Source organism: Nyctereutes procyonoides, unplaced genomic scaffold (assembly GCF_905146905.1).
Source record: "Nyctereutes procyonoides isolate TBG_1078 unplaced genomic scaffold, NYPRO_anot_genome, whole genome shotgun sequence".
Classification (NCBI taxonomy): Eukaryota; Metazoa; Chordata; class Mammalia; order Carnivora; family Canidae; genus Nyctereutes; species Nyctereutes procyonoides.
This window is the reverse complement of record NW_026575132.1, coordinates 32,970,201-32,997,543: the sequence shown is the minus strand read 5'-3', so window position 1 is coordinate 32,997,543 and position 27,343 is coordinate 32,970,201. Positions and strand designations below refer to the sequence as shown.

The window sequence follows — 27,343 nt, the reverse complement described above, 5'->3', positions numbered from 1 at the left end:
GGTGTGGCTAAATGCAATAGCAGTTGTTACTATCTTCTGCTTTTCCTTTGAGATAACAAGAAAGGGATGAATAAAGAATATTAACAACCTAAAATAATACGCTATAAAGTCAAAATTATTTCAAAAGGAATATCTGACCATTTCCAAATTCATCTGTATTATAAAATGAATTGCAGTTACCAAAAGTAGTTCAGTGCAGTTGAATTAAATTAGCTGCACTAAAAATTCCCAAAAAGGTACAGATTTAGTCATATATATTTATACCATCCAGTTCTACATGTCTGGAAACTTTTAAATCTTCCTTAGATTGCTCTGGTGACTTTCTCTGCAGTGGAGTAGCAATAGCAAGTAGGACTTGATCTGTGTTGTCCAAACCATAGCCAAAGCCATATATGGCTATTTAAAGTAAAATAAAATATGAAATTCAGTTGCTCAATCACACTGGCAACATTTTAAATGCTTAGTCAATATGTATGCCTGGTGGTTAGAAGGTTTTAAGGTCATCTCTCAGGTTCCTTCTGCGATGGACATGTTGGCTGGTCTTGCTACCTGGAAGCTGCTGCTGGTCAGATCTTTTCACAGGGAACTTCAGAGATATCTCAACATTCTTTGATCACATTTTGAATTTTTTCTACATTGGATATTGCTTGAAATAACTGAGTTTTTGAGTAAGTAGAACTTGGCCAATTTTTTAAAAAGATATTTTCCTTGTAATAGTACTTGTTTTCTACTAATGCATTTTTTTTTTCTCCAAAGAATCTGCCACCAGGGGGTGCCCTCAAACCTTTGGGAAAATTCCGTGTATTTCAGCCTTGTTAATTTGAGTGAAGTTTGATCTAAGAATATTGATTTTTAATTCATGCTGTATAATTTAAGAAATAAGAATTAAGCACTATAATATGTATGTATGCACATTACTTGGTTTATATGGCAAATTATTTTTCTAATGGTGTGTGAGAAGCTATCAAACTAACTTAAAAGTTACTTTAAAAGTAAAAATAAGTAATTTAAAAGTATTTCTTATAGTTTAAAAATATTCTCATTGAATTTGAACGTATAAACTATAGTAAAAGATTGAAGTTACCAACATTTCTTGAATGAATTAAGTTCATCTTGCCTCTAGCACTAGAAAACTTACATTATCATTAGCTGTCTCTCTGAAATCTTGTCATGTTCAGTTTCATTGCCTGGCTATAAAAGATGGGTAATAGTGTGACTATAAAGTACTGAGAATATCTGTTGGCTGTATGTAATAGCGTTGTGGTTTGGTGGTGTTTGCTAACATGATTGATGGATATGGCCATGTAGTCATACGGTAATAGCAGTGAGAGATGAGAAAGACCTATCAGAGCATCTTGTGCTAGTGTGGGATTGTTCCCTAAAGGATAATTATTTACCATAACAATATTGAGAAGTAAATTCTTCTTTGGAGACAGAGGATAATGAGGATGCGTTATTATGCTTTGTCCTAAGGTAAGAATACTCTGTTTTATTATTAGCATGATAAAAGATTGTCATTATCAGTAAATACTGTTTAGGAAGAGCTTCCTTCACATTTCATAAACCTACACAATTCTATTCATGTTTAATATAATGAAATTCATGTAGGAGATAGTATGACTGTTGTTGATTAGAGGCACAGTTTGTTTTAAGAACTGGATGAAGATACTCTTCTTAAATTGGTTGTGTTCCCAGATTAGTTGTTAATTATTTCAATTTAGGAATACATGATAGTGAAATATCCATACCCATCTACAAAAACCTGTGAATTTTAAGGTAATTATGATTGGTTTTCTGAATGAAGAGAGAAACTAGTACAGGGTTGTGTCATGAGCAACAAAACAGTGATTGGGACTGGCTAGAAATGGAATTGTGAGGAGCCCCCAGGAGAGCCCTTTTTCACCTCCTTCCTGCTTTCTCTGGCTTATGTGAGCTTGGCTAGGGGTTAGAGATTCAGAATAAAAAGAGATTTCCTTGCTTAGCACTCTCCTTTTTTTTTCTTCTGTTTGTGACAATCAATGATGGGGAAGAAGAGAGTGTATATAGTAGCCTGATTTACCGTATATTAGACAACTATCAAATTAATATAATGACAGGTACAGATTATTTCCAGTGTAAGTTGCAAGATAAATATTTTGAAGCCCCTTGTATTTTCCTTAAATCATTTCAAATGCTTATAATGAGCTCTGATTTTTATCAGTCCTTCTCAGATTTAGTCATAGCATTTTGAAAATTCATAAGGAACTCTTAATAGCTGTTTGAAGAGGAAAACCAAAGCAAAGATGATAGAGAGGCAGGATGCTCAGCACAGCCATTTTCCCTGTGCCACCAACACTAACCACTGTTAGCACCCAGCCTTTCATTTCACGTTGTCATCCTCTACAACATTCATTTTGTACCTCTTTTGATGCCTTAAGATAAGTATTTAGACAGTCTTAATTAGATGCACAAAATAGTTCACTAATTTCTGAAATATGCTTTCTTAAATATGAAAATGTTAAGCTAGCTATTTCCTGAAAACCAATTGGCTTTATTAAAATTTGGGAACATTTTTATTGAGGCTGTAATTGTCATGGATGATACACATGAAAGAGCACCCTGTGGTTGGCCTGTCAGACTTGCATGAGCCTTCAGAAATTAAGGGGGAGTGAGTGAGTTTGTTTTCTTGTAAGCTGTCACATTCTTCTCTCCAAAGTGTCAGCCTGAGTCACGCACAAATAAGTGTTAGAAACATTTACCTTCTCCAGTTGATTTTTTTACGCTTACATAATTTAGTGCTGTAATTGTTTTTTTTTTTTTTTTTCCCTCTCTAACGTTTAATTTTGTAGTCTGAAAACATGCTTGAGAATAGGTGGATCTGAAAGATCTTGGTAATTCTGACTTATGTCTTTTTAATTTTTTAAAGATTTATTTATTTATTTTGAGAGAGAAAGAGAGAAAATACGTGCATAAGGAATAGGGGAGGGATAGGGAGAGAGTCCTAAGCAGATTCCACACTAAGCACAGAGCCTGACATGGGCTCGATATCAGAATCCAGAGATCACAACCTGAGCTGAAACTGAGAGTTGGCTGGTTGCTTAACTGACTGTGCCATTTATGTGTCCCTCTTTTTAATTTTTAAAATATGAACCTCTCAGACTTGGGATTTCTAGAGGTAGTTCCATTAAGTTTTAGGTATAGAAAGCTCACTCCAGGGGCAGCCTGGGTGGCTCGGCGGTTTAGCGCCCCCTTTGGCCCAGGATGTGATCCTGGAGACCTTGGGGTCGAGTCCCACGTTGGACTCACTGCATGGAGCCTGCTTCTCCCTCTGCCTGTGTCTCTGCCTCTCTCTCTCTCTCTCTCTCTCTCTCTCTCATGAGTGAATAAATAAAATATTTAAAAAATAAAAAAGAAAGCTCACTCCATTTGCATTTAATTTACTTTTCCTTAAAAAGGAAAAAAAAGAACGAAGGAAAGAAACCCTAGTATTTGGCCTAAGCAATGGAGATTCTCATAGGCAGTAGAGAGGAGAGGAGGTGGAGGATGTCCTTGTAAAATTACCTGTGATAGAAAATGTCAGTTAATTGAACAGATATTTTTATTGAGAATGTTACGTATGAATATCACTGTTCTAGGCATAAATCCTGTCTTAAAGGAACTTCTAGTAAGCACTAGTCGGCATATCCATAAATAATTACAATATAAAGCAGGAAATCTTAAGTGTCTTGTGAAAAAAATGTAGAGATAAATTGCAAAAGGGACAGTTACCTTCTAGCTGACAAATCCATTTAGGTAGACTTTGAAGCAACACGTTGTTTGAGCAAGACATCAAAAGGTTACATGAGTTTTAAAGTTGAGTAGGAAAGATAGGTGTAGCACAAATTCTATCTGTGGCAGCACAGGTAGGTGCTAAAGAAGAGTGAATTGCTGAGTTGCCTAGTATATAAAATGAACAGAAGGTGGTGTGTATGTGTGCTAAAGAAGACTAGACAAGCATCTAAGGCCAGATAGTTATTTGTTCAAACAGTTGTACTGTATCATAAAGGCAATGAAAAGCCATTGAAAGCTTTCAGGTGGAGCAGGGAAACACTGGGATGTACTTGTGCGGAAACTGAAGGTGGGCTAGCAGTAGGGCAGCAGTTAGATTACTGTAGCACTCTTGGGGAAATTGGATAAGGGGCTGAGTCAGGGTAGCTTTGTAGCAGTGATTAAGAGGAGGTAATGAATATGTAAGTTCCTGCTGGATCAATCAGTAGGACTTGGCAGTTAATTGATGTGGGGGTGAAGAAAGGGGGAGGCTCCAGAAAGGTGGTGAATTATTGGCCCATTAGATTATTTTTATTATTGTTATTACTTTGCATTTGTATATGGGGCTTTAGATTTTATAAAACACAGTTACATCTGAGCCTTCATAACTCTGTAAGTTAAACAGAGTTAGAATTATCCTTATAATAATAAGGAAATAAAGAGTTCAGGAATTTTTTGTTAATATGGAAAGTAAATGCAGATCTATGCCTCTGACTGTAGTCTTCCAGTTTCTTGGCCAGTGCATTCTCTAAAACCTGACAAGCAAAGCGCTGGCATCAAGTCCTAATTTATTACACTAAGTGTGAGTGTGGGAAATTGCTTTATCCTTTGAGCTGTGGTTTCTTTGGATGTCTTTATGCTTTTTATTTTTTAGGGATACTCTCAAGATAAATTGTAATGTTTTCATTTTCTCTAACTCTTTATTCAGCAAATAATACTGAGTACAAAATACTATGCTTGATACTAGAATACAAGTTACAAGAGATATAATCCCTGCTGTTGAAATGTTTCACAGATTATTTATTTATTTATTTTTTAAATTTATGATAGTCACAGAGAGAGAGAGAGAGAGGCAGAGACACAGGCAGAGGGAGAAGCAGGCTCCATGCACCGGGAGCCCGATGTGGGATTCGATCCCGGGTCTCCAGGATCACGCCCTGGGCCAAAGGCAGGTGCCAAACCGCTGCGCCACCCAGGGATCCCTGTTTCACAGATTAGAGGAGAGGAAGCAAACATGTAAATAAGTGCTTATAATAAGCTGTAATAAGTGCTGTACTACAGGTGTGTGCGTATGCTATAGAGTCACAGAGGGAGGGAGCAATTAAGAATGTCAGGGAAATGTGAACCAAGTCTTGTCCCATAGACATTTAACTGTAGTAAAATGTTAAACAAGGCAGAGGGTAAAATATATACCATTATAATAGTAACTACTATTTGTTGAAAGCTTCTAAAAGCCAACGAACTCCAAGGATTGCTAGTAGGTACCAAAACTAGGAAGAGACATGGAGGGATTCTTCCCTAGAACCTTCAGAGGGAGGATAACCCTGCCCAGGACCTTGGTTTCAGACTTTTAGCCTTCACAACTGTGTGAGAATAAATTTTTGTTGTTTTAAGCCATGTGGTTTGTGGTACTTCATTATAGCAGCCTAAGGAAAATAATATGGTGTAGTAGTGGCATAAGAATCAAATTGTGATGAGCACTGAGTAATATACAGAATTGTTGAATCATTATATTATACATCTGAAACTAATATAACATTGTATGTTAATTATACTTCAATAAAAACAAAATGAAACAAAGATTCAGGTTGATTATTGGTAAACCAAGAAAACCCAGAAATAGGTCCATGATTATACAATCGTTTGATTTTCAACAAAAGCAGTCTAATGCAGAAAAGAAACATCCTTTTAACAAATAGTGCTTGAAGAACTGGATGTACATACAGGGGGAAAATGAACTTCAGCTCTTTCTAGACAGCATACATAGAAAATAAATTCTAAATACAAAAGCTAAAACATAAAGCTTCTAGAAGAAAGCCTCTTTGTCACTTAGGCAAAAATTTCATAGGACACAGAAAGCATTAACCATAAAAGAAAAAAAATTAATTAATACTCATCATCTAAGGACATTAAGAAAATGAGTAGACAAACTAAACATAGGGAGAAAATGTTTGCAAAAGTTTTTCCAACAAAGGACTTGTATTTAAAATATATAAATAACTACAATTCAAAATTAAACAGTCTTAAAAATTGAGCAAAAGATTTATAAGACATCACAAAGAAAGGCATACAAATGACCGATTAGCACATTAAAAAGTGCACAATATCATTTGTCATTGGGGAAATGCCAATTAAAATTGGAATGAGAAAAAAAAATTGGAATGAGGGAAGCTGGGGTGGCTCACTGGTTAAGCATCTGCCTTTGGCTCAGGGTCCTGGGATCGAGTTCCACATAGGGCTCTCTGCAGGGAACCTGCTTCTCCCTCTGCCTATGTCTCTGCCTCTCTCTGTGTGCCTCTCATTAATGAATAAATAAAATTTTTCCAAAAAAATAAAATAAAATTGGAATGAGATATTAGTACACAAACACTGGAAAGGCTGAGGCTAATATGACCAAGTGTAGGTAGAGATATGGAGCAAGTAGAATTTGCATACTTTGTTTTTGGGAGTGTACAATGGTACTACTATATTGGGGAGGGGTCTGGGAGTTCTTTAGAAAACTAAATATTAAAAAAAAGAAAACTAAACATTTATGTACCCTATTATCCATTAATTCATTAATTCTGTTTTTGTTGTTTTAGAGAGGGAAGGACTGGGAAAGGCCATAGGGAGAGAGAAAATCTTCAGTAGGCTTATTGCCCAGCAAAGTGGACTCAATCCCACACAACCCTGAGACAATAATTCTGTTCCTTTCTACACCCACAAAAAATGAAAGTGTACAAAAAACTCCTGTATTTTTAGAAGAATGTTATAGTATCTTTAATCTAATAGCCAAAACCTATAACAACCTAGTTGTCTATCAACAGGAGAATGAATAAACAAATGGTGATGTATTCATACAATGGAATAAAATAATAAAAAGAAACAAAGTCACTAATTAAACATAGATATGTCTCAAAAACATTGTGTTGAGATAAAAAGCACCTTACATAAAAAAAAAAAGCACCTTACATAAAGCAGTGCAGGTCCTTTGTTTCCAATGCATAAAGTTTTACAAGAAGCAGAACTAATCTGTAATAGAACAAATTTAGAACAATGGTAGTCCCTCAGGTGTGGGGGCAGGAGTTTCCTGGGAAGGGGCATGAGAGACTTAAGGTTTTCATAATGTCTTATATCTTGAGAAGGATCTAGGTTATACAGGTATATACATTTGTTACAAATTTGTTAAATGATAATATGCCACTTAAGTATACCACTTAAGATTAATTTATTTCATTGAATTTAAACTTGACCTTAAATGAAAAAATATATAAATATTAAATATTAAACTATATTAATTGATATACAGGCTGAAGTGATGAGTGTATATTCATGTCCTCAGTTATTCCAAAAAGCATTGGAAAATGGATTGATGGACAGGTAGATATGTGACAAAAGTAAATATAGAAATGTAATTTAATTATAGAAATTACTGAGTATATGGGTATTAACTGTATGGTTATTTTAACTTTGTTGTAGTTTTGAAAGTTTCATATAATGTTGGGAAAAGTAATTATCAATAGGGAATTCTATATATATAATATGGATTGCTATGTAGGATTTATCATTCTATTATATGGAAAGACTTCTATGGCTTTCTCTTTGGCAAAAAAAAAGTCGCAGAAAAATACAGTATACCATTTAGTTAAAAAATTAACATAACAAAGTTGAGTTATTTTAATTTCAGAATCATAGGATTATGAGTTTTTTCATCTTCGGTTTTTGGGGTGTGATATACTTTTTTTGGAAAAATTATTTAATAAAATTTAATAGTCTAGACCTTGTATATAAAGTTTATTTTGAAAATTTTCATGAAAAGAGATTATTAGTAACTTCAAAGTTTTTTACAGGGATCTAATGAGGCACAGACCAATAGATATAAAATGGAATGACTTAGATGTTGATCATATTCATTGATTTGTGATTGGTCACTTTTTTTTCTAAAGATTTTATTTATTTATTCATGAGAGATACAGAGAGAGAGGTGGAGACACAGAGAGAGAGAGAGGCAGAGAGAGAGAAGCAGGCTCCATGCAGGAAACCTGACTTGGGACTCGATCCTGGGTCTCCTGGATTATGCCCTGGGCCGAAGGCAGGTGCCAAACCGCTGAACCACCCAGGTGTCCCATGACTGGTCACTTTTTAAAAGTTGTTTGCTATAAACTGTTTGAAGAAGTAGATCTATGGAAACTTACTCTTTTAATAAAATAATGGTAGTTTTCTGATTTTATCAGCTACAGATTTCATTTATTCTCTCAAAGTTCAGTAATTATTTAATATTTTCTGTGTGACAGACACTGTACTTAGTCATGTATGAATATGTCTATAGTATTAGAGCACAGTTCACAGATTTAGTTTTAATTGGTCAAGTATTCTAAGAAAGAAGAAATAAGTAAACATCTCTTCATTTGCATGCTTCTAGAGATTTAAATCATTCATAATGTTTTGACATTTGGCAAATCAGTTACTCTTTTTTCGCAGTTTGTCCATGTTTCTATCTGCTAAAGGAAGAAAGAAAGCCTTTCTTCAGTCACAGTGGTGAGCTTGTAGTATGACCCATGATTATCCATCAGGGTTAGGGCTGACCTATTGAGGGAGGTCACAAAAAGAGCATACGGCTTTCTGCTGTGAGACTCATGAGGTCAGCGATCATATCTGTTATTGTTTACAGTTCTGTCTTCATCCTGGCAAGAGACTGGTACATAATAAATACTCAAGATATTAAAAAAATACTCAAAATATTTGTTTATTGACCAGTTAAATTAACAGATTTATAGTTTAAAGAGAAGAGCAAAACAGTATTATAATTTTGAAACTCAAAAAAAATAATAATAATAATTTTGAAACTCACCGTGTCAATTCTAAATGAGACATACACATGGATTTGTGGGACTAGAATAAAAATACAATAAACACAGACAGAAGCACCTGCTACATATAATTATCTATGCAGACTGTCCAATAGAAAGCAGGGCTTTGCTTGTGGAAAATTTAATGAAGCTCTCCTTTTTACCATCGTATGTTTATTTTCCTTATAATCATCATTGCCATTATTATAAATAAACAGAATATATGATATATTCTAAATAAACCTCTACTATTGTTTGAGGCTCTTGCTCTGTAGTAAAGAAATGGTTTATATTTTGCAAACCTTTCATTACTTATATCTTGGCATGCATTGTATAGGCTAATAATAATTTATAAAAGGTAACACTCGCATAAAAATACTAATAATATGTGAGCAGGCTTAAGATCATGGTAGTTTTTTAAATTAATGCATTCTATCTTAAACTGTAGTTGGGTTGGTTATGTTCTCAAATGACTTTTTTTTTATGTTCTCATTTGTGTTTCCAAAGCAGCATTTAGACATAGCTCTGAAGTGTTGACAGTTTGAAGAAGTCCAGTGCAGTAATGTTTTATCAGATAAATAAATGATATTTTAAAGCTTGTGACAGTCAACAAAGCATGGCAGCAACTACTTGTACGTCAATTTTAAAAGACAAGGACAGGTACCCAAAGGAGAAGAAGCTGTCAGCCCATTTAGACACATAAGGTTAAATGTCTTTAGGTTAAAAATGTTTGGGTAGACATTTTTCCCTGTCCCTCCTGTTAAATGCAGCCAAAAACCTTGGACTCTATATAAACATAAGAAAAATCTGAAAGGTGGAGAAAAGACTGTCCAGCTAGGGTTTGTGGGGCCCTAGAAAAGATACAATAAAGCTCTAGAAGGAAGCTCAAACTCTCATGGTCCCCACGCCACTCCCCCGAGGGGCACAAGGTGCCTCCCCCACTCTTCACAGATAGAGGACTTGAGTTTCTACTCTAAATTGGCAGTAATGATGCAGCTCTTGCCTTCCCCTGTTACAGAAGTCCTGCTAAAACAAGATTTGGGGAGCCTGTGTGGCTCAGTTGTTTGGGTGTCTGCCTTCAGCTCAGGTCATGATCTCGGGGCCCTGGGATCGAATCCTGCATTGGGCTCCCTGCTCATTGGGAAGTCTGCTTCTCCCTCTCTCTCTGCCCATCCCCCCTGCTCGCTCTCTCTAGCTTTCAAATAAATAAATAAAATCTTTAAAACAAGATTTTAAAAAAAGATTTTATTTATTTATTCATGAGAGACACAGGCTGAGGGAGAAGCAGCTCCCTGCAAGGAGCCCGATGCGGGACTCAATCCTGGATCCTGGGATCACGCCCTGGGCCAAAAGGCAGACGCTCAACTGCTGAGCCACCCAGGCATCCCTAAAACAAGATTTAAATAAGATCCAGAATCTCATAGCATAATACCCAAGATATCCAGATTTCAATAAAAAAAATGACTTCCCACCAAGAATCAGGGAATTCTGAGTTGAAATGAGTAGACAACCAGTGGATCCCAACCCTAAAACAGATGTTAGAATTATGTGGCAAGAAATTTAAAGCAGCCATCACAAAAGGCTTCAATGAACAATTACAAACCGGCTTAAAACAATGAAAAAAATAGTTCCAGCAAAGAAATAGTAGCCATAAAGAAAAACCAAATAGAAAGTTTAGAACTGAAAAATACAATAACTGAAATTTTTAAAGAAATGCAATGGATGAGCTCAGTGAAGAAATGGGATGACAGAAGAAAGAAATGGTAAACTTCAAAAAAAGAACAAAAGAATTACTCATTTTGAACAACACAAAGGAAACAGACTGACAAAAAAAAAAAACAGAAGGACTTTTGGCGCTATAACAAAAGATCTAACATCATTTTCGTACTAGAGGGAAATGGGAAAGAGGTCAGGGCTGAAAAATATAGAGGAAATAGTAGCTGAAATATAGAAATAATAGCTGAAATTTTCCCAAATTTTACAAAAGACATAAACCTATAGCTTGAAGAAGCCGAGTGAACCCCAAACAGAATATACCCCAAAAATCCATGCCAAGGCATAGAGTCAAACTTTTTAGAAGGCAAAGAAAACATTTTGAAAGTATTAGGAGAGAAGTGATGCATTGCCTATAGGAGAAAAACAATTCGAATGATAGTGAATTTCTCATCAGGAAGCATAGAGACCAAAGGAAATGATACAGTATTTTCAAAAGACTAAAGGGAAAGAACTATCACCCAGAATTCTATATTCAATGAAAATATTCCTCAGAAATAAAGGGGAAACCATGATTCCCAGGTGAAGGAAAAGGAAGAGACAGTCATTATTACACCTATCCTAAAAAATATCTAAAAGAATTTCTTGAAACAGAAAGGAAATGATAAAAGATGGAACAACATGAAGGAAGAAAGAACAACAGAAAGAGGAAATGTAGTAAATAAAATAGATTGTGTTCTAAATTGTGTTTGACATTTTCTCTTTAACTGCTTTTCAATAATTATAACACTGTGGTTCTCAATATATGTAGGGAAATATTGAAGACAATTAGATTATAAATGAGATAGGGTAAAGGGTCTTGAACAAAGGTCAAATTTCTCTACTGGAACTGGTAAGCTGTTGACACCAGTAAACTGGTAACTTACCTATAATGTAATGCCTAGAGCAGGCAATAAAATCTATTCAGAGATGTACTCAAAAACATTTTAGATTAATAAAATTCGAATTCTAAAATATGTTTAAATAACCCACAAGGAAGGAAGAAGATAACTGATAAAAGAAATGGAAAATAAAAAATGAAATGAGTATTCACTAACATATTCATGATTAAGTGTAAATGGTCTAAATCTGCTAGTTGAAAGAGACTTACAAAGTGAATAAAAAAGTGATGCTTGTTTATAAGAAATCATTTCAGACATAATGATATAGGCAGGTTGAAAGTAAAAGGCAGATTTATTTGTGGTGGCCAAAAACTGGAATCAAACAAAATGTCCCTCAGTAAGGTAATGGTTAAACAAACTACGGCAGCCCTGGTGGCTCAGTAGTTTAGTGCCGCCTTCGGCCCACGGCATAATCCTGGAGACTGGGTTGGGCTCCCTGCCTGGAGCCTGCTTCTCCTTCTGCCTGTGTCTCTGTCTTTGTCTCTGTCTCTCATGAATAAATAAATAAAATCTTTAAAAAAAAAAAAAAACCCAAACTATAGTATATTCATACCATGGACGACTACTCAGCAATAACAGGGGATAACTATTGGTACTTGTATCAACTTGAGTTGATCTTAAACATATTAAAACTGGATGAAAAAGTCAATTGTAAAATATACTATTTGATTCCATTTATGTAACATGACAAAATTACAGAGATGGAAAACATACATGGTTGCTAGAGCTTAGGAACGCTTGGAGGAAGGAGAGTGTAACTAAATGGATAGCAGGAGAGAGATTATAGTGAAATAGTTTCATATCTTAATTTTGGTGTTAGTTACACAAATGTATATGTAATAAAAATAGCATAAAACGATACACAGTATACCAGTTTTAACTTCCTATACCTTTTTTTTTAATGTGTTAACTTCCCATTATAGAGGATTAGAATTTAGCTATTGTTCACTTCCCCCTTCACCACTAACATAAATCTTATTTCTTGCGATCCCTGGGTGGCGCAGTGGTTTGGCGCCTGCCTTTGGCCCAGGGCATGATCCTGGAGACCCGGGATCGAATCCCACGTCGGGCTCCCGGTGCATGGAGCCTGCTTCTTCTCCCTCTGCCTTGTCTCTGCCTCTCTCTCTCTCTGTGACTATCATAAATAAATTTTTTAAAAAATTTTAAAAAAATTAAAAAAAACCTTATTTCTACTTCCCATTTTCCCACCATAGTTATCAAATTTGTTTCAGTTAAGATCAATATTCTGTTTTTTAAAGCAGAATAGTAAAAACACTATACATATCTAAGATACTGCTTTTCCACTCTTGCCAACTTTTTTGTTTTCCCCAGAATTAATAATTGTCTTGTGTTGTTCACTTACATAGTTTTCTATGTATCTGTGATTGAATCCCAAACTCCCTGAGTTGCAAATACCTTTCTGTTCATTCTCAATGTTAGTTTTCCCACTGTTCCAGTTTAAAGTGGGAGGTAAACGTAGGTTGGATTTTAGAGCATTGGTATAAAGACAGTTCTTAGTGTTAGAAATTCCCTGCAAAACCAGAATGGATGTAAATCGTTACTTTTTCTATTTACACACATACTTTGTGCAGTTGCAGATAGACAAGTGAATACTCCTTTATTCTAGTTTATAGCGAAGCAAGTCTGTTGGTTTGTGAAGCATCTGCATCCCCATTAATCCCATGAGAAGTGGGGAGAGCAATGTAGTAGAGTTGGGAACACTTGGGTTCTAGTTTTAATTTAGTTGCTAATTGACTTTCTCAAGCTAGGATAATCAGGTAACCTCCTTGGCCTCAGTTTTCTTTTCTTTGTAATAATGACAGAATCAGACTGGATTATAAGTGAGAGCTCCTTTAGTTCAAGTGTAATTTTAAGTTGATAAATGTCTTTATTTAACCCTGACTTAACAAATAAATTTCCAAGTGGTTAATTGGTTAATTCCAAATGAGTTAATTTCCAAATCAATAGTGTTTTCATTTTCAGTACTTTTAAAAACATACCCTTATTTTTAGAGAGAAATTAGATCAAAAGACCTAAAGTAATTTTTAAAGCCTGCAGAGATAGGAAATTATAAAAGACAAAAATGGGTTATGAATGTTGCCTTTGTTGTGCTTCAAATTATGATGTGGGAATTGTAGTTTTAACTTCCCTAGGGTGCCTAGAAAAGAAAAATTCTAAGGTCATCAGAAACTTTGTTGTTTACTACCCATAGGTTAGATTTGAAAAATACACTGTGCTGTGAAATAATTAGTATGGCTTTTATAGCAATTTCTTTACGTTTTAGACTATCGAAGCTGGATGGATTCTTGAAGGTTTCTGAGAGAGTCCCTAGTGGTCTTGCAGTAACCAAGGGCAGAATGTGCTGTTTTTTATTTGCAGATGTTTTATTTAATTGTGAAGTGTGATATGAGAGATATTTGGTATTTTGAATACTTAATTAGTTTTCACAGAGTATTCAGGTAAGTCAGGTAAGTTCAAAAATGAATTTTTAAGTTCACTTGAGTTCACCTTAAGTACATGTATTAGTGTACTTTTGTATGTGTTTGATGAGACTGATAATGTCTCACATATGGGATTTTATGAAGAGCAGGTATATAATTTAATTTCATTACAGACATTTATTCATTGGTTATTATTCACTAATATATTTTATACTGGTTTTCAGGTACTTGAAGAAGCAGAAGCTCAACATTTGTATCAGTCCATTTTGCCTGATATGGTGAAAATTGCACTGTGTCTGCCAAATATTTGCACCCAGGTTAGTCGAAATAACTCCTTCCTCAGTAGCTTTCTTGAGATTCACAAATTGAATTTCTTTTAAACTCTAATGGCCAGAGTCAAAGAGAAAGAAGAGAGAAATGAGAAACAGTTTTTTTTTTTTATAAGGATTTTGCTATACTGAAGAAAACGTTAGAGGCTAGAGGGAATACTGCAAAAGAACATTAAAAATGCAGCATTCAATTTCTGAGCTTCAGTTTACACTGTTGAAGTTTGCTTACTGAGACTTCCTATTCTGTTTTTGTTTAAACAATCTCTAACTTAAAAAAGTCATTATTCCAAAACACACTAATAGAGTTAGAATATTTTATCTTCAAAATGGCCTACTACCTCACTCTCCTTTCCCCACACAGTGATGTGTTATATAACAAATGAGCTCATAGTGCTTTTTTAGCTTTTAAAAATGAAAGAAAGAATCCGATATTATTTCTTTTTGGAGGGAGTATATTAATTAATTGCTACATAAGAAATTACCTCAAAATTTCATGGCTTAAAGCAGCAAACATTTATTATCTCACAGTCTCTGTCAGGAATTTAGGAGCAGCTTTGTTGAGTGGCTCTGGCCCAGGATCTCTCTTCTGGTTGTAGTCAGGGTGTTGGTCAGGGCTGCAGTCATCTCAAGGTTTCACTGAGACTGGAGGAGCTGCCTCTAAGTTGATTTACTCACACGGCTTTTGGCAGAAGCCCTCAATTTCTTGTGATAGCCCTCTCCATAGGTTGATTGAGTTGTCCTCACAATGTGGTTGCTAACTTCCTGGGAACAAGCCACCTAAGGGAGACAACAAGAAATTGGCAGTGCTTTTCTTGACCTAGTTTTTTAAGACATCTACCATCATTTCTGCTATCTTTCTGTTGATTACAAATTAGTCACTAAATCTAACCTGCACTCAAGGAGATGGTAATTAGACTCTCTTAAAAGGAGGAGATACCCGGGTGCCTGGGTGGCACAGTTGGTTGAGCACCTGACTCTTGGTTTCAGCTCAGGTTGTGATCTCAGGGTTGTGAGATCAAGCCCTGCATCTGCTCCTCACTCAGTGCAGAGTCTGCTTGAGATTCTCCCTCACTCTCCCTCTGCCCTTCCTGCTTGTGTGCATGCTCTCTCTCTCTCTCTCTCTCTCTCTCTCTCTAAAATAAAATCAATAAAAATAAATAAATCTCTAAAAAGGAGGAAATATCAAAGAATTCTTGGACATATTTTCAAATTACCATAAAAGGCTATTGGTTTGTTCTTTTTAGTTTTCTTCCTATGTTTCTGAAAACAGTGGCTTGAATTTGCCTGTCTTTTGTTTCTAGAGCCAACCCCCTTGCTGCATGGATGCTAGCCAAGATTCTGTTGATGCTTTTGCCTCACAGAGGCCCTAGGGACATTTTAGGTGGAACAGTGTACAAACGTGTGAGATGTTTTCACACAGTGTAGTGTGTGACACTGCAGTTTGTCTTTGGGGTATCCCCCAAACCACAAGCATAATCATTGAGACAATCTAAAAACAGGACCAAATACCTGAGGGCCATTCTATCTTCAGTTGAGAACCACTCTATGTTTTTTGATGTGCTATAGTTGTTAGCTTTTTACTGTGGTATTTCTAATTTTATGTAACTTTAATTTCACATCATTAATGCATTGTGTGCAAAATAAGCTTTTCTGTTGGGCACAGAAAATATATATTAATATTCTTCTTGTTGTCTTTTTTGAAGTTTTTTTGCTTGTTTCTGTGTCATGTTCACTCTTTTTTCTTTCCTTGCTTTTTTCCTTACCTCGTAAAATGTCTCACTACATCTTAGGTTCTGCTTAACTTTTACATCCCCCTGCGAAACCTTCCCTACCTCTCCTGGCCAAAGTTAATCCCTCCTGTAGCACTCAAGTCACACTTAGAACATTATTTTGTAATTTATCTTTATATATCTACCCCTACTATAGTATATTCTTTTTGAAGGGAAATCATCTTTGTGTCCCCAAGTTTCATGTGCTTAATTAAATGGTTTTTTAATTCAATGTGTAGTTAATAATTGAACTTATACTTGATAAGTATATAGCCTTTAGACATGAATCACTTAATCATCTCTTCCCCTTGCACTTAGGCAAGAGCATTTCTGTATTTTATGTAATGAGATATATATTCAAAAACATCTAAATTTATAAGCTATAACAAGGCACTTGGTGGAACAAAATCAGACTTGTGGCTCCTCTATATTTTGGCCTGGCTAAAAACAAAAAAAATCTGTTCTTCCATTAATGGAGAGAATATTTTAAGTCTGTTTTCTATACTCTACTGAAAAGTAAATCTCTGCTGTGAAAGTTAATATTTCACTTTGATATCAAGATATTTTTGGCAAATTAAATTGTATATGTGGTTACTTCACAACTTATTACATTAACATTCTCTAGTCCAAATCCAAAAGGTAAATTTAGATTTATAAAAAGGAACTTCAAGGAAGGAAACGAATTTTGGACATGAGCTTCTTGAAAGATATTGGTTCATGTTAAACCAGTCTCTTATTTTATCTAGCTGAACACTTGATAAGATGTATCTTATCGTTTTCCCCAAGTATGAGCTTTCAGACATTTCTCCTCCAAGAAAACAAATCAATTATTCTATTTAAATCGTACTATTAAAATAAAAATAAAAATAAAATCCTACTATTTGGTTATTTGGGGGTTAAGAAATGTTTGTGTTTATCTTTCATTAAGCCTAAAATGCCACCATTAATTTTTAAAGTTATTTTTATGAATAACTTGATAAATGGTAGTTAAAAGCTCATTTTTAACTAAAACTAAGTACCAGTTTGCCATTGTCACCTTTTCTAAACTTATTGCTGGGTTGTAAATAAATGTATAGGATGGGAAAATGGAAATCAATATGAGCTCTCTGTTCTGTCTTTCTCAGGAATGGTAATTGCTAAGGCCTAAAAGGACAGCATTTGGATACTGTAGTGATTCTTTCCATTTCCTCTGTTTGTCTTTGTATTTTCCCAAGAGAAACAGTTAAACTGCAAATTTAACCTTTTTTTTTTCCTAGCACACTCTTATTCTAGCACTGACGTACATTTTCTGATACTTAGAAAAAAGTTAATTGTTACATCATTGCAGTTTTGATTTGCCTTGCCTACCTCTCCTAGGTTTCATTTTTGATGTTGATTCCTGATATGATCAAGACAGTTGGTTTGAAATGAATGCAGATATCCAGGATTCCTAGTTCTGGGTCTTATTGAAAGGCAGAAGGAAAAGCATCTTAAATATTATGTTGGAACATTTTAAAACTTTACAACTGATATTATAAACTGGCAGTTGGTCTTTGGCTTTACCACCATGTCTTTAAAAACATGTAGTTTTAACATTTAAAATAGAATAAAACCCACTGAACATAAGGTCCTGTGGAAAAGAAAAGGTCAGTGGATTTGGATTTGGTACAACTAGAAGACATTTCCATCATAAAAAATCTGAAGAAAAAATGTCCTATATCTTCTTGGCTTAAAGTGATGATGTAGGGAAATGCCTGTCTTCTTACAGTTTATACATATGTCTGTCTATACATGTCCTATTAATTGCTGTAATAAAATTAGATTTAGGTCTCAAAGAAATTGTCAAAGTGAAGGTTGGTTCAGAATTAGAAGGAAAAGATTTATTTATTGAATTTCCTTAGGTCATTTTATTTAGGACTAATGGAAAAATTGCTCTATCCAGCAATCTTAAATATAAGTGAGAATAAAATTTAGCATATGTAGTAATGGCTAAACTCAGTGATGCATTTTTCTCTTTTATTGTTTAGTTTTTCATTACATGGATAATGTGGTTTTATTTCTTACTTGCTAAAGCAATCTTGTTTTCCCCTAATAAGTAATGTTTATGTTCTCTTTACTATCATTATTATTGATTGGAAATCTGCAGTTTGTCAAACAAGTACACTTTTCCAATCATCCTTGATGAACTGCCCTTGACTTCAGTACTGCTGATTTAAGGATTCAAGAGTGGCCTGAAATTATTCCTGCCTTAATTTAGCAAATGCAATTTGGTGCCTCTGCTTTTGAAATTGCTAAACTAATTATTGCCCTTCTTGTCTGTATATTTTGTTTCCTCTCTCAGCCAATACCACTCCTGAAACAGAAGATGAATCATTCCATCACAATGTCACAGGAACAGATTGCCAGTCTTTTAGCTAATGCTTTCTTCTGCACATTTCCACGGCGAAATGCTAAGATGAAATCTGAGTATTCTAGCTACCCAGATATTAACTTCAATCGGTATGTTTTCAGAGAACACCTCTTTAAAAGTGAAATAGAGAAGGGTGGAAGGAACTAATATTTGTCCAGTGATTTGCCATAGGCCAAACATTTTATGTCCAGTTATCTAATTTAACCTTTACAATGCAGTAAGTTAAGTGGTTTTTTTTGCTATTTTGCAGGCAAGATAAAGTTCAGTGAAAATTTTTGTTATGGTACAGTTTCTCTCCATTATCAAGAAGAAGTGGGGAAACAATGAAAAATAATGTCATCTGTATAAAATAATTTATTTAAAATCCCAATAAGAGATATCCATTTTATACCATATTCTCTTTGTATAAATACCAGTTGTGAGGAACATGTTGTTAACCTAATTTTGAGTCATTATGTTAAGCTAAGTTTAAGAGAATAGTATTAGTCATTTAGTTCAAATATACAGGGAGCAATTCCAGTATTCTCTACAGTTTAAGTTCCTTCAGGTCACAAGAGAAGGGGTAGACCAGGTTCTGACTTCTGTGCCTTCTCTCATCCACAAGGCTTTTATTTCTTCTTTGAGCATCAGTTTATGTATCAGTGCACTTCTGATAGCTCTGATCCTGCCAGGATAGGTTTGCTATTCCTCTGGGTTCTTAGGAAGGTCTGTACGAACCTCTGTTATGTGGAAGAGGAGGTATACAGCATTATGATGCTTAATGCTTAATTATAAAAGGGTGTAGTTTAATAAAGGAAACCTTTCTTGAGGAAATAGCATTTGAACTAAGTATGAAAGGGTAAGTAGGAGTTTTTACCCAGGAGAAAAGGAGAAATGATTATATTCTGGGCAGGGAGTGTAGTACATAAAAAGGCATTGTGGTAAAAATGGCATGACATCCTCAGGGATTGAAAGAAGACCAGTACAGTTGCAGCAGAGAGGACAAGTTGCAGAAGGAGATGACAACCAGTAGGCGATCCTACTATGCCTAGTGGGCCTTCCTAAGGCAATAGAAAGTCATTAAAGGATTTGGTATGGGAAGAGGGGGAAGCTGATGCACTTGATCAAATTTACATTTTCAAAAGTTTGTTCTGACTACACTGTGGGTGCTGAGTGGAAAGGGGCCATAGTACAATGAGTTTACCCAGTTAGAGAGGCGATTGCAATGCACCAAGAAGGAGAGGATGATAGCTGGGATTGTGAGTAGTGGGGGTGGAGGTATGGTGACATTTGAAGGGCAAGTCAGACAGATTGGATCAATGAGTGGGTAAAGAGAGGCATCCGGGGTACTACCTAGGTTTTTACAACCAGGCACATGCTTTTAGTGTTCTCTACTTTTCCTGCTGTACCGCCTACCCTACTTTGTTAAAATTGTGTGTTTCATCCTTTCAGTGGGGACCAGGATTTTTTTTTTTTTTTTTAAAGATTTATTTGTTAGAGAGAGAGCTGGGGAGGGGCAGAGGGAGAAAGAGAGAATCTCAAGCAAACTCCCCGCTCTGAGGACAGACCCTGATGTAGTGCTTGATCTTACAGCACTGAGATCATGACCTGAGCCGAAATCAAGAGTCAGTCACTCAAGAGTCAGTCACTTAAGGGACTGAGCCACTCATGTGCCCCATTAGTGGGGAGTGTGGATAGGGATCTTATCTTTCATTAAATTTCATGCATTGTAGGCATTCAATAAATCCACATTGAGTGAATGAAAATAAATTTTGCAGATGGAACATTTAAAGAGTTGATTAGTGGCAGAGTGCTAAGACTAAAACGTAGACCCTTTGTTCTTAGTCTACTGTTTTTTATTTTTCAAACTGCATCTTATCCTTAGCATTTAGGAGATGTTTTATTTTTAAGCTATGTATAATTAAAGTTTTTGCCTTTGATTTCTTTAGTATTTGGGGTAAGACTGAGAGAAAACAGAGCATTGGTATCTGCAATTGTAATTGTAAGAACCTGTTTATTGGGATCCCTGGGTGGCGCAGCGGTTTAGCGCCTGCCTTTGGCCCAGGGCACGATCTTGGAGACCCAGGATCGAATCCCATGTCAGGCTCCCAGGGCATGGAGCCTGCTTCTCCCTCTGCCTATGTCTCTGCCTCTCTCTCTCATTCTGTGTGACTATCATAAATAAATAAATAAAAAAAAAATTAAAAAAAAAAAGAACCTGTTTATTAACTGTAATTTTTGGCTTAGTTAAGAAATTAATAAGAATTTATTTCTACTCGTAGTTAAGGACAATGCATCTCTTGCAGGTTTTCTTTTTAATATAGTAAAGGAAATGGTCAAATTTTGTATGTAAGTAAACAGTGGAAATTTGATTTTGTAGAAATGTAATTATCTGTTTCCATGAAGAGTATTAGTTATATTAATAATAAGGATCTCCATAGAGTAGTAGTCTTTCTGGTTTTTGGAATAAATGTTTGATTAGCTCCAGGATCACCAGGGATACTATAAATTATAAAATTTCTATCCAGAATTCTCAAGATAGTCCCAGTGGTTTTATGTTTTCCTGGTTTTGGATTTTGGTAAGCAGTAGCTCTAATTAATGCTTTAAAATTAGTGTTTCCATGGCCACTTACAGTTTGTTTCCGTGGGATGAGTAGTCAGCTAATGAATGTATCTTGATAGTCCCTCAGATGTCTTAGTTACAAGCTTTCTTAAATTGATTCTTTGACTTGATTATAGACATTTTAAATTTATTTTTTAGATAAAAACTTTGCATTCTCTTACTAAGTTAAGGTTGTAGCAGAGAGCCTCTTCTCCAAAAAAGTTATTTTCAAAATTGTTAGGGATATTTTCAAACATACTAAAAAATAAAGGAAACAATATTATGAACCCATGTTTATTTAGCCAGCTTCAGTACTTACCAGAATCTTTTATTTTGTTCTTTTTTCACTTATCCAACCCCACCTTTTCTTTAAAACAAACAAACAAAAACTATTTTAAAACAAATTTCAGATGTTAAATTTCACCCAAGAAAAATTCGGTATTTCAGGACTCCTGGCTGGCTCAATTTATAGAGCATGCCATTTTTGCTCTCTGGATCGTGAGTTTCAGCCCCGTGTTGGCCATAGAGTTTACTTAAAGAGAAAAAAAAAAAAGAATTCAGTATTTAAACTCTTCACAAATAACAGTCTGATATCTTAGTTAAATGTTAAATCCCTTTGCTCAGAAAAGATTAAAGCTCTCTGTGGATAATTACACATATACATTCCTCATCACGTAAAACAAGAAAAAGCACAGAAAGGGAGCCGATTAAGCATGATTAGAATGAGCAATTATAGGGGTGCCTGGGTGGCTCAGTCTGTTGAGGACTCTTGATTTCAGCTCAGGTTGTGGTCTTGGGATCAAGCCCTGCACCCAGCTTCAAGCTCAGCATATAGTCTCCTTATATCTTTCCCTCTGCTCCTTCCCCTGCCCACACACAGGAACGTGCTCTTTCTCTCTCTCAAATAAATCTTTAAAAATAGAATTAGCAATTGTTGGCTTTAATAAGGAATAAATAGTTATATGTAGAACTTGAACTCATTTATGTTAAAATATCTGTTATCTGTTAATACATGTCTATGTTCACATCGGAACATGTATGAACATGGAAAATGGACTGACAAAAAAATGAATAAAAGTATGATTACCATTGGGTAGTGAGATAAATACATTTAATGCTTTTATTTCATCCTTTTCTGTATTTTTGAAATTGTTTATAATAAGTACATATTACTTTTATAATCAGAAGAAAAGTAGTTACAAGTCAATCATCAGAAATGGAGCAGAAGACAAAGTTAATAAAAAGAGTAGATGATTTTTGTAATTTGATTTTGAGGTTGGAATCCCACAGATTTTTTTCAGTCTTTTTCAACAACTAGTGTGGGTAGTAGCTTCTTCCTTCCTAATTATAGCCCCATAGACACAGTATCATAACCTCCCCTTCACTGTCCATTCAGCCTGTAAGAGAAACAAGTCCACAGGGTCCTCTAAGGACTGGGCACCTGTTACACCAACAGCCTTCTTTTCTCAATAGTAAAATGGACCTCAGGTTTGGAGTGGCTGACAGGTAATAGTCAAGAAGTCTTGAAAAGGCTTAGCTTTTGTGACTTCCCATTTCCTGCCACAATTATCAGAACCTGCATTAATTTTAATACATGTGTTAATTTTAAAGCATCATTTTTTTCAGCTAAACATCTGACAGGGGAATGCTGGCACATCTTAAGAAAGAGCATTTGTCTTTTTCATTGTGCTTGGTCATTTATCCTGAAGTCTGAGCTGGTTGGCTCTGAGTGACAGCATGTTAGGTTTGACAGGAAAAGAGGCTGAGCTATTTTTATTAATATGGATTTGAACAATATAAGCATTTTATGTAAATAAATGTTGATTTCTTTGCTGGGCATGAGAAATTTTTTGATAAGAATAATCCTTAATAATAATAATAATACCTAATATTTATTAAATACTATGTATGAATCACCATACTGTTATTTTTTACCTAATATTTCAAATTTATAAATTAGATATTGTTTTTTTCATTCTTCAGTTGAGAAGATGAAGGCTTAGAGAGGATTGATTACTTCACCAAGTTAGCGGTATAATTCGGATTCAAACTCAGAATAAAGTTGGCTTCTAGAATCTGTGTCCCTTAACCATTCTGCTATCTGCCCTCCCTTTGAGTAAACCAGATTAGTACTTCTTACATCATAGCTAATCAGAAACTAGAACTATCCTTGGAAACAATTCTTGATCTGTAAAATGAACCAAAGTTATTCATCAGCCCGGAGTGATCGATCATAAGGGATGACCATAAGGGATTTAAACTCATACTATCTCAATAGCATTTCACCAAATGAGAGTTTAATCTGTTGAAGATTTGAAATTAGGTATATTCTTATGTTCTGGCTGATGGATGTTCTTTTGATCACCAGAATGTTGAAAATTAATTAAGGGCAGGTAAAGCCTGTGGTAGTCTCCACAATTGATTTAGGGAATCCTAGCAGCCAGGATGTCAGCATTTGGCTGCACTGAGATGGTATGTGTTTAATAAGCCTAAACTAGCAAAAAAGAAAAACAGAAATTATGACTATACATGGTCATTGATGCTGTCTATTGACAGCTTACTTTGATTCTGTCTATGGAGGTTTCTAGGTAGGTAAGCTTCTGTACTAATAGGTTCAGTGAGAGTAAGTGACTTGTCAGCAAAACTGAGACTTGGATGCTGTCTTCTGTTCAAACTTGGTGCTCTTTCATTATATCTTACTTCCACTCGAGCAAAATGCTCTGACCGTGCTCCAGAAATGGAAAACAACCCAAAGTTCCCATTTCTCATGTGACTTATGAAAGATCAAGTACCTAATTTGATGAGCCATTTGGTAAGCTGATTATGGAGGATTTTGTTGTGGTGGTGTTTTCTTTTTTGCCTAGTTGCTATTTATGGTTATAGTTTCTGGCAGTTGGGAGTTATGTGTGTGTGAGTGTATTTAGCCTCAAAGGGGCTATGGCTAGCTAGTTGATTGAATAACAAAAATGGTTAAGAGTACGTGGTGGGAGGCTGACGTCAACAAATTGAATAAGTCTTCCTGTTTTTATTTATTGTTGTGTTCTTCCAGCCCTGCTTAGTTATGTTAAATATCCTTGACCTTTTCCCCTGCTTGCCTTTCAGAGCCTAAACATCCATATAAAGGCTTCCAATGTGATTAGCATTGATGCTTTTGAGATTGCTTAGAAACTGATGGTCAGAGATTAATTGTGGGTTGCAGCAGTGGTCAGCCCAGGAGGCTTTTACATCTGCCTCTTCCCTGGATTGAAAGTGATGTTGGGGCCATATGGCAGATTGCTTCACAGAAAAGCCAAAAATGACTTTGTGGCTAGGTTCCAGATTATCATTTGCATCCATTTTAAAGTGGAGGTTATACTGCATTGAGTTTGATTTACTGTGTACTAATGGGATTAGTCCTTAACTTGAAATCACATGAGGGGACGTGTGTGTGTGACTAGAATTCAATTCCAGTAATATTACCAATATTCTATTCAGGGAAAGATTTTATTAAACTGTGATTTTATTTATACATATGGAAAGGAAAACACGAGTTAATAAGTATCTGACCTTTGATTGCCTTATTTCCTTAAAAATAAAAAAGTTTTGTTTAGAATGAAAGTAAAGTTGCCTGAATGGCTTTTTCTGTTTGCTTTTCTCAATACTCTCTAATATTCAGTTAAATGCCAAAAAGTCCATCCTACATGCAGAGGGGTTTTTGTGGTCTATTTTTTTTTCAAGATTTTATTTATTTATCCATGAGAGACAGAGAGGGAGAGAGGGAGAGAGGCAGAGACACAGGCAGAGGGAGAAGCAGGCTCCATTCAGGGAGCCTGTTGTGGGACTCAGCCCCGGGTCTCCAGGATCACACCCTGGGCTGAAGGTGTCGCTAAACCGCTGAGCCACCTGGGCTGCCCTGTAGTCTAGTTTAAGTGCAGGCACACATACATGCCTGCTGCCTCAAAAAGGCCTTCAAATACAAACCACAGGCAGTAGTTGAAAACCTAAATTTAAAAAAAATTGATGTTGAGAAGTTAAAAAATCAGATGGTGCTTGATTATTATAAAAAGGTCTCATTCTCTCTGAGTCTCTGTCTCTCTGGGTGCATTTCTGTCTCTTCCTTCCCTCTGTCCAGCTCCATCTCTGTTAGTCCCTTTGTCTCTGCCGTCTGAGACTCATCTTTTTGTGTTCCTCTTGTCTTGAACTCCTTTCGCAGTCTCTTTGTCTCCCTCCTCCCCCTAGATACTGTCTTAGATATTATGTCTCTCTTGTGACTTTCACTCATGTGGTTTGCCAGTGTTTTTATGTTATTTTCACTTGTTTTAATATCAGGATAATTCATTTTATTTGGGTGGCTATGCATAGTACTTTCAGACTTCACTGTTATGGAATTTTAGATTTCATGCAAGGGTTTCAAACCTGCTTCATCTTCCTTGACTTTCTACCTCCTTGTCTCTCCTTCCTTCCACCTCACTTGGCACTTCCTGCTCCATCAGGAAAATGGGAAAGCATATTTGGTTACATAGTGATTTGAAATTAGCGCGACAAATTAACAATACATTGCGATTTTGCTTGACTTTGTACCTATACGGTTAGGACCGACAAGATAACAATGGGTGCTCATTTGTAGTGTGTGATAGTTACTGCCATATAATCTTCCAAGAAAGTCAGTATTGCTAGGGTAATAAAATCTGTAGTCCCAAGAGGCTCTTAGGTTTACTAATTTGTCATCGTGGTTATGAAATATGTGAACTTAAGTGAAATTTTACAAACAACTGACCACAAATAGAAGCTAGGGACACTTTTTATGTTTGGGAGAATTATTTCTTAAGGACAACAGCCATTTTTTTCCCTTTCTACACAACAGTTCTGTGGAAGAGGAACTTTAATTGTGTTATGTAGTACATCAGTTCATCTCTAAGAAAAGATGGTGGCTGCCTTTATATTCATACTGTTTCTCTCTACCAAGTAGTAAACCTGGAAAGGGATTTTGCAATGGTTCCCAAGACATTAATTTAGTAAATTATATTTATTTGATACTGGATGTTTAATTAAACTGCCAAGTGGCTTCTTCATTTTGACTATCATTTTGATTTAAATAAACTCCATCCTGGTTGACAGGATAGATAGAAGAAACCAAGTTGAAACCTGTACTCTCAAAGATCCTTTCTTTTAGCAGGCAGCTGGATTTTAGGAGTATTTGTGATAAACATTTTAGATAAGTATGTTCTTTTAGATGACTAAAAATTATTACACAGTCTTTTTTCTTTCTTTCTTTCTTTCTTTCTTTCTTTCTTTCTTTCTTTCTTTCTTTCTTTCGAGAGAGGAGGTCGAAGAGGCAGGGTGGGCAAAGGGAGAGAAAATCTTAAGCAGACTCTATGCCCAGTGTGGAGCCAACTCAGAGCTTGGTCTCACAACCCTGAGATCATGACCTGAGCCAAAATCAAGAGTCAGATGCTTAACCAACTGAGCCACCCAGGCACCCCCATACAGACACTCAAACTATTTTTAAAAATCAGTTCAATTGGGATCCCTGGGTGGCGCAGCGGTTTGGCGCCTGCCTTTGGCCCCGGGCGTGATCCTGGAGACCCGGGATCGAATCCCACATCGGGCTCCCGGTGCATGGAGCCTGCTTCTCCCTCTGCCTGTGTCTCTGCCTCTCTCTCTCTCTCTCTCTATCATAAATAAGTAAAAATTAAAAAAAAAAATCAGTTCAATTTTACCTTTTTTAAAAAATCAGTTCAATTTTAAATTTGTTTAAAATACTTTTCTGACATTAGTATTCTTCTCAGGAAATAAATATTCACACAAATCGTTTTCTCAGAAAATGACCCTGAATATAGAATTTCAGATCATCAAAAACAGGATCATTTGATATCTACATTTACTTCCCTTTTCCTAATTCATTTCAATTTGCCAATAGGATTTTCTTATGGAATTAACTCTTCCCTCTCTACATAGTTACATAAGCTTGCTTTTCTAATCATGAAAACTTTTACCCATTTTGGCACTTATTAAAAAGAACTTTTACTTGAAGGGTTTCTGGTTGTAATGCCAGAGCATATGACTAGAGGCAGATAAATAATACCTCATCATTTATAGCTGCAGAATTTCTTTATAATTTTCAAATGCCTTTGGAGAGCTAGATCTCATGCCCAAAGCATGTTTTTATGTTTGAAATCTTTTAGCAAACTCCTTATTTAGGTCATATGGTTCCAAAGCCCTGCTTTTCTTTCCTCAGGATAAATTGCATTATGCGTTACCGTTAACAATGCTATGTCATTTTGAAGAAGACTAAGTAGTGCAAGTCCAGGTTTCTGGAAACTAAATGAAGGCACTGTTTTGGTTACTGTGCAAAGTGTGTATCTGT

General features: G+C 35.6%; 1 protein-coding gene across 5 annotated transcripts in view; it reads left to right on the top strand.

The window, feature by feature from the left end:
- Window positions 1-27,343, top strand: part of PARG (poly(ADP-ribose) glycohydrolase) — a 122,134-nt gene that overhangs the window by 34,395 nt on the left and 60,396 nt on the right. For all 5 annotated transcript variants that reach the window (XM_055345438.1, XM_055345439.1, XM_055345440.1 and 2 more), the window contains 2 exons: window positions 14,154-14,246; window positions 18,348-18,505. In XM_055345438.1, coding sequence (XP_055201413.1) covers window positions 14,154-14,246; window positions 18,348-18,505 — 251 coding nt within the window. The remainder of the gene's footprint in view (window positions 1-14,153; window positions 14,247-18,347; window positions 18,506-27,343) is intronic.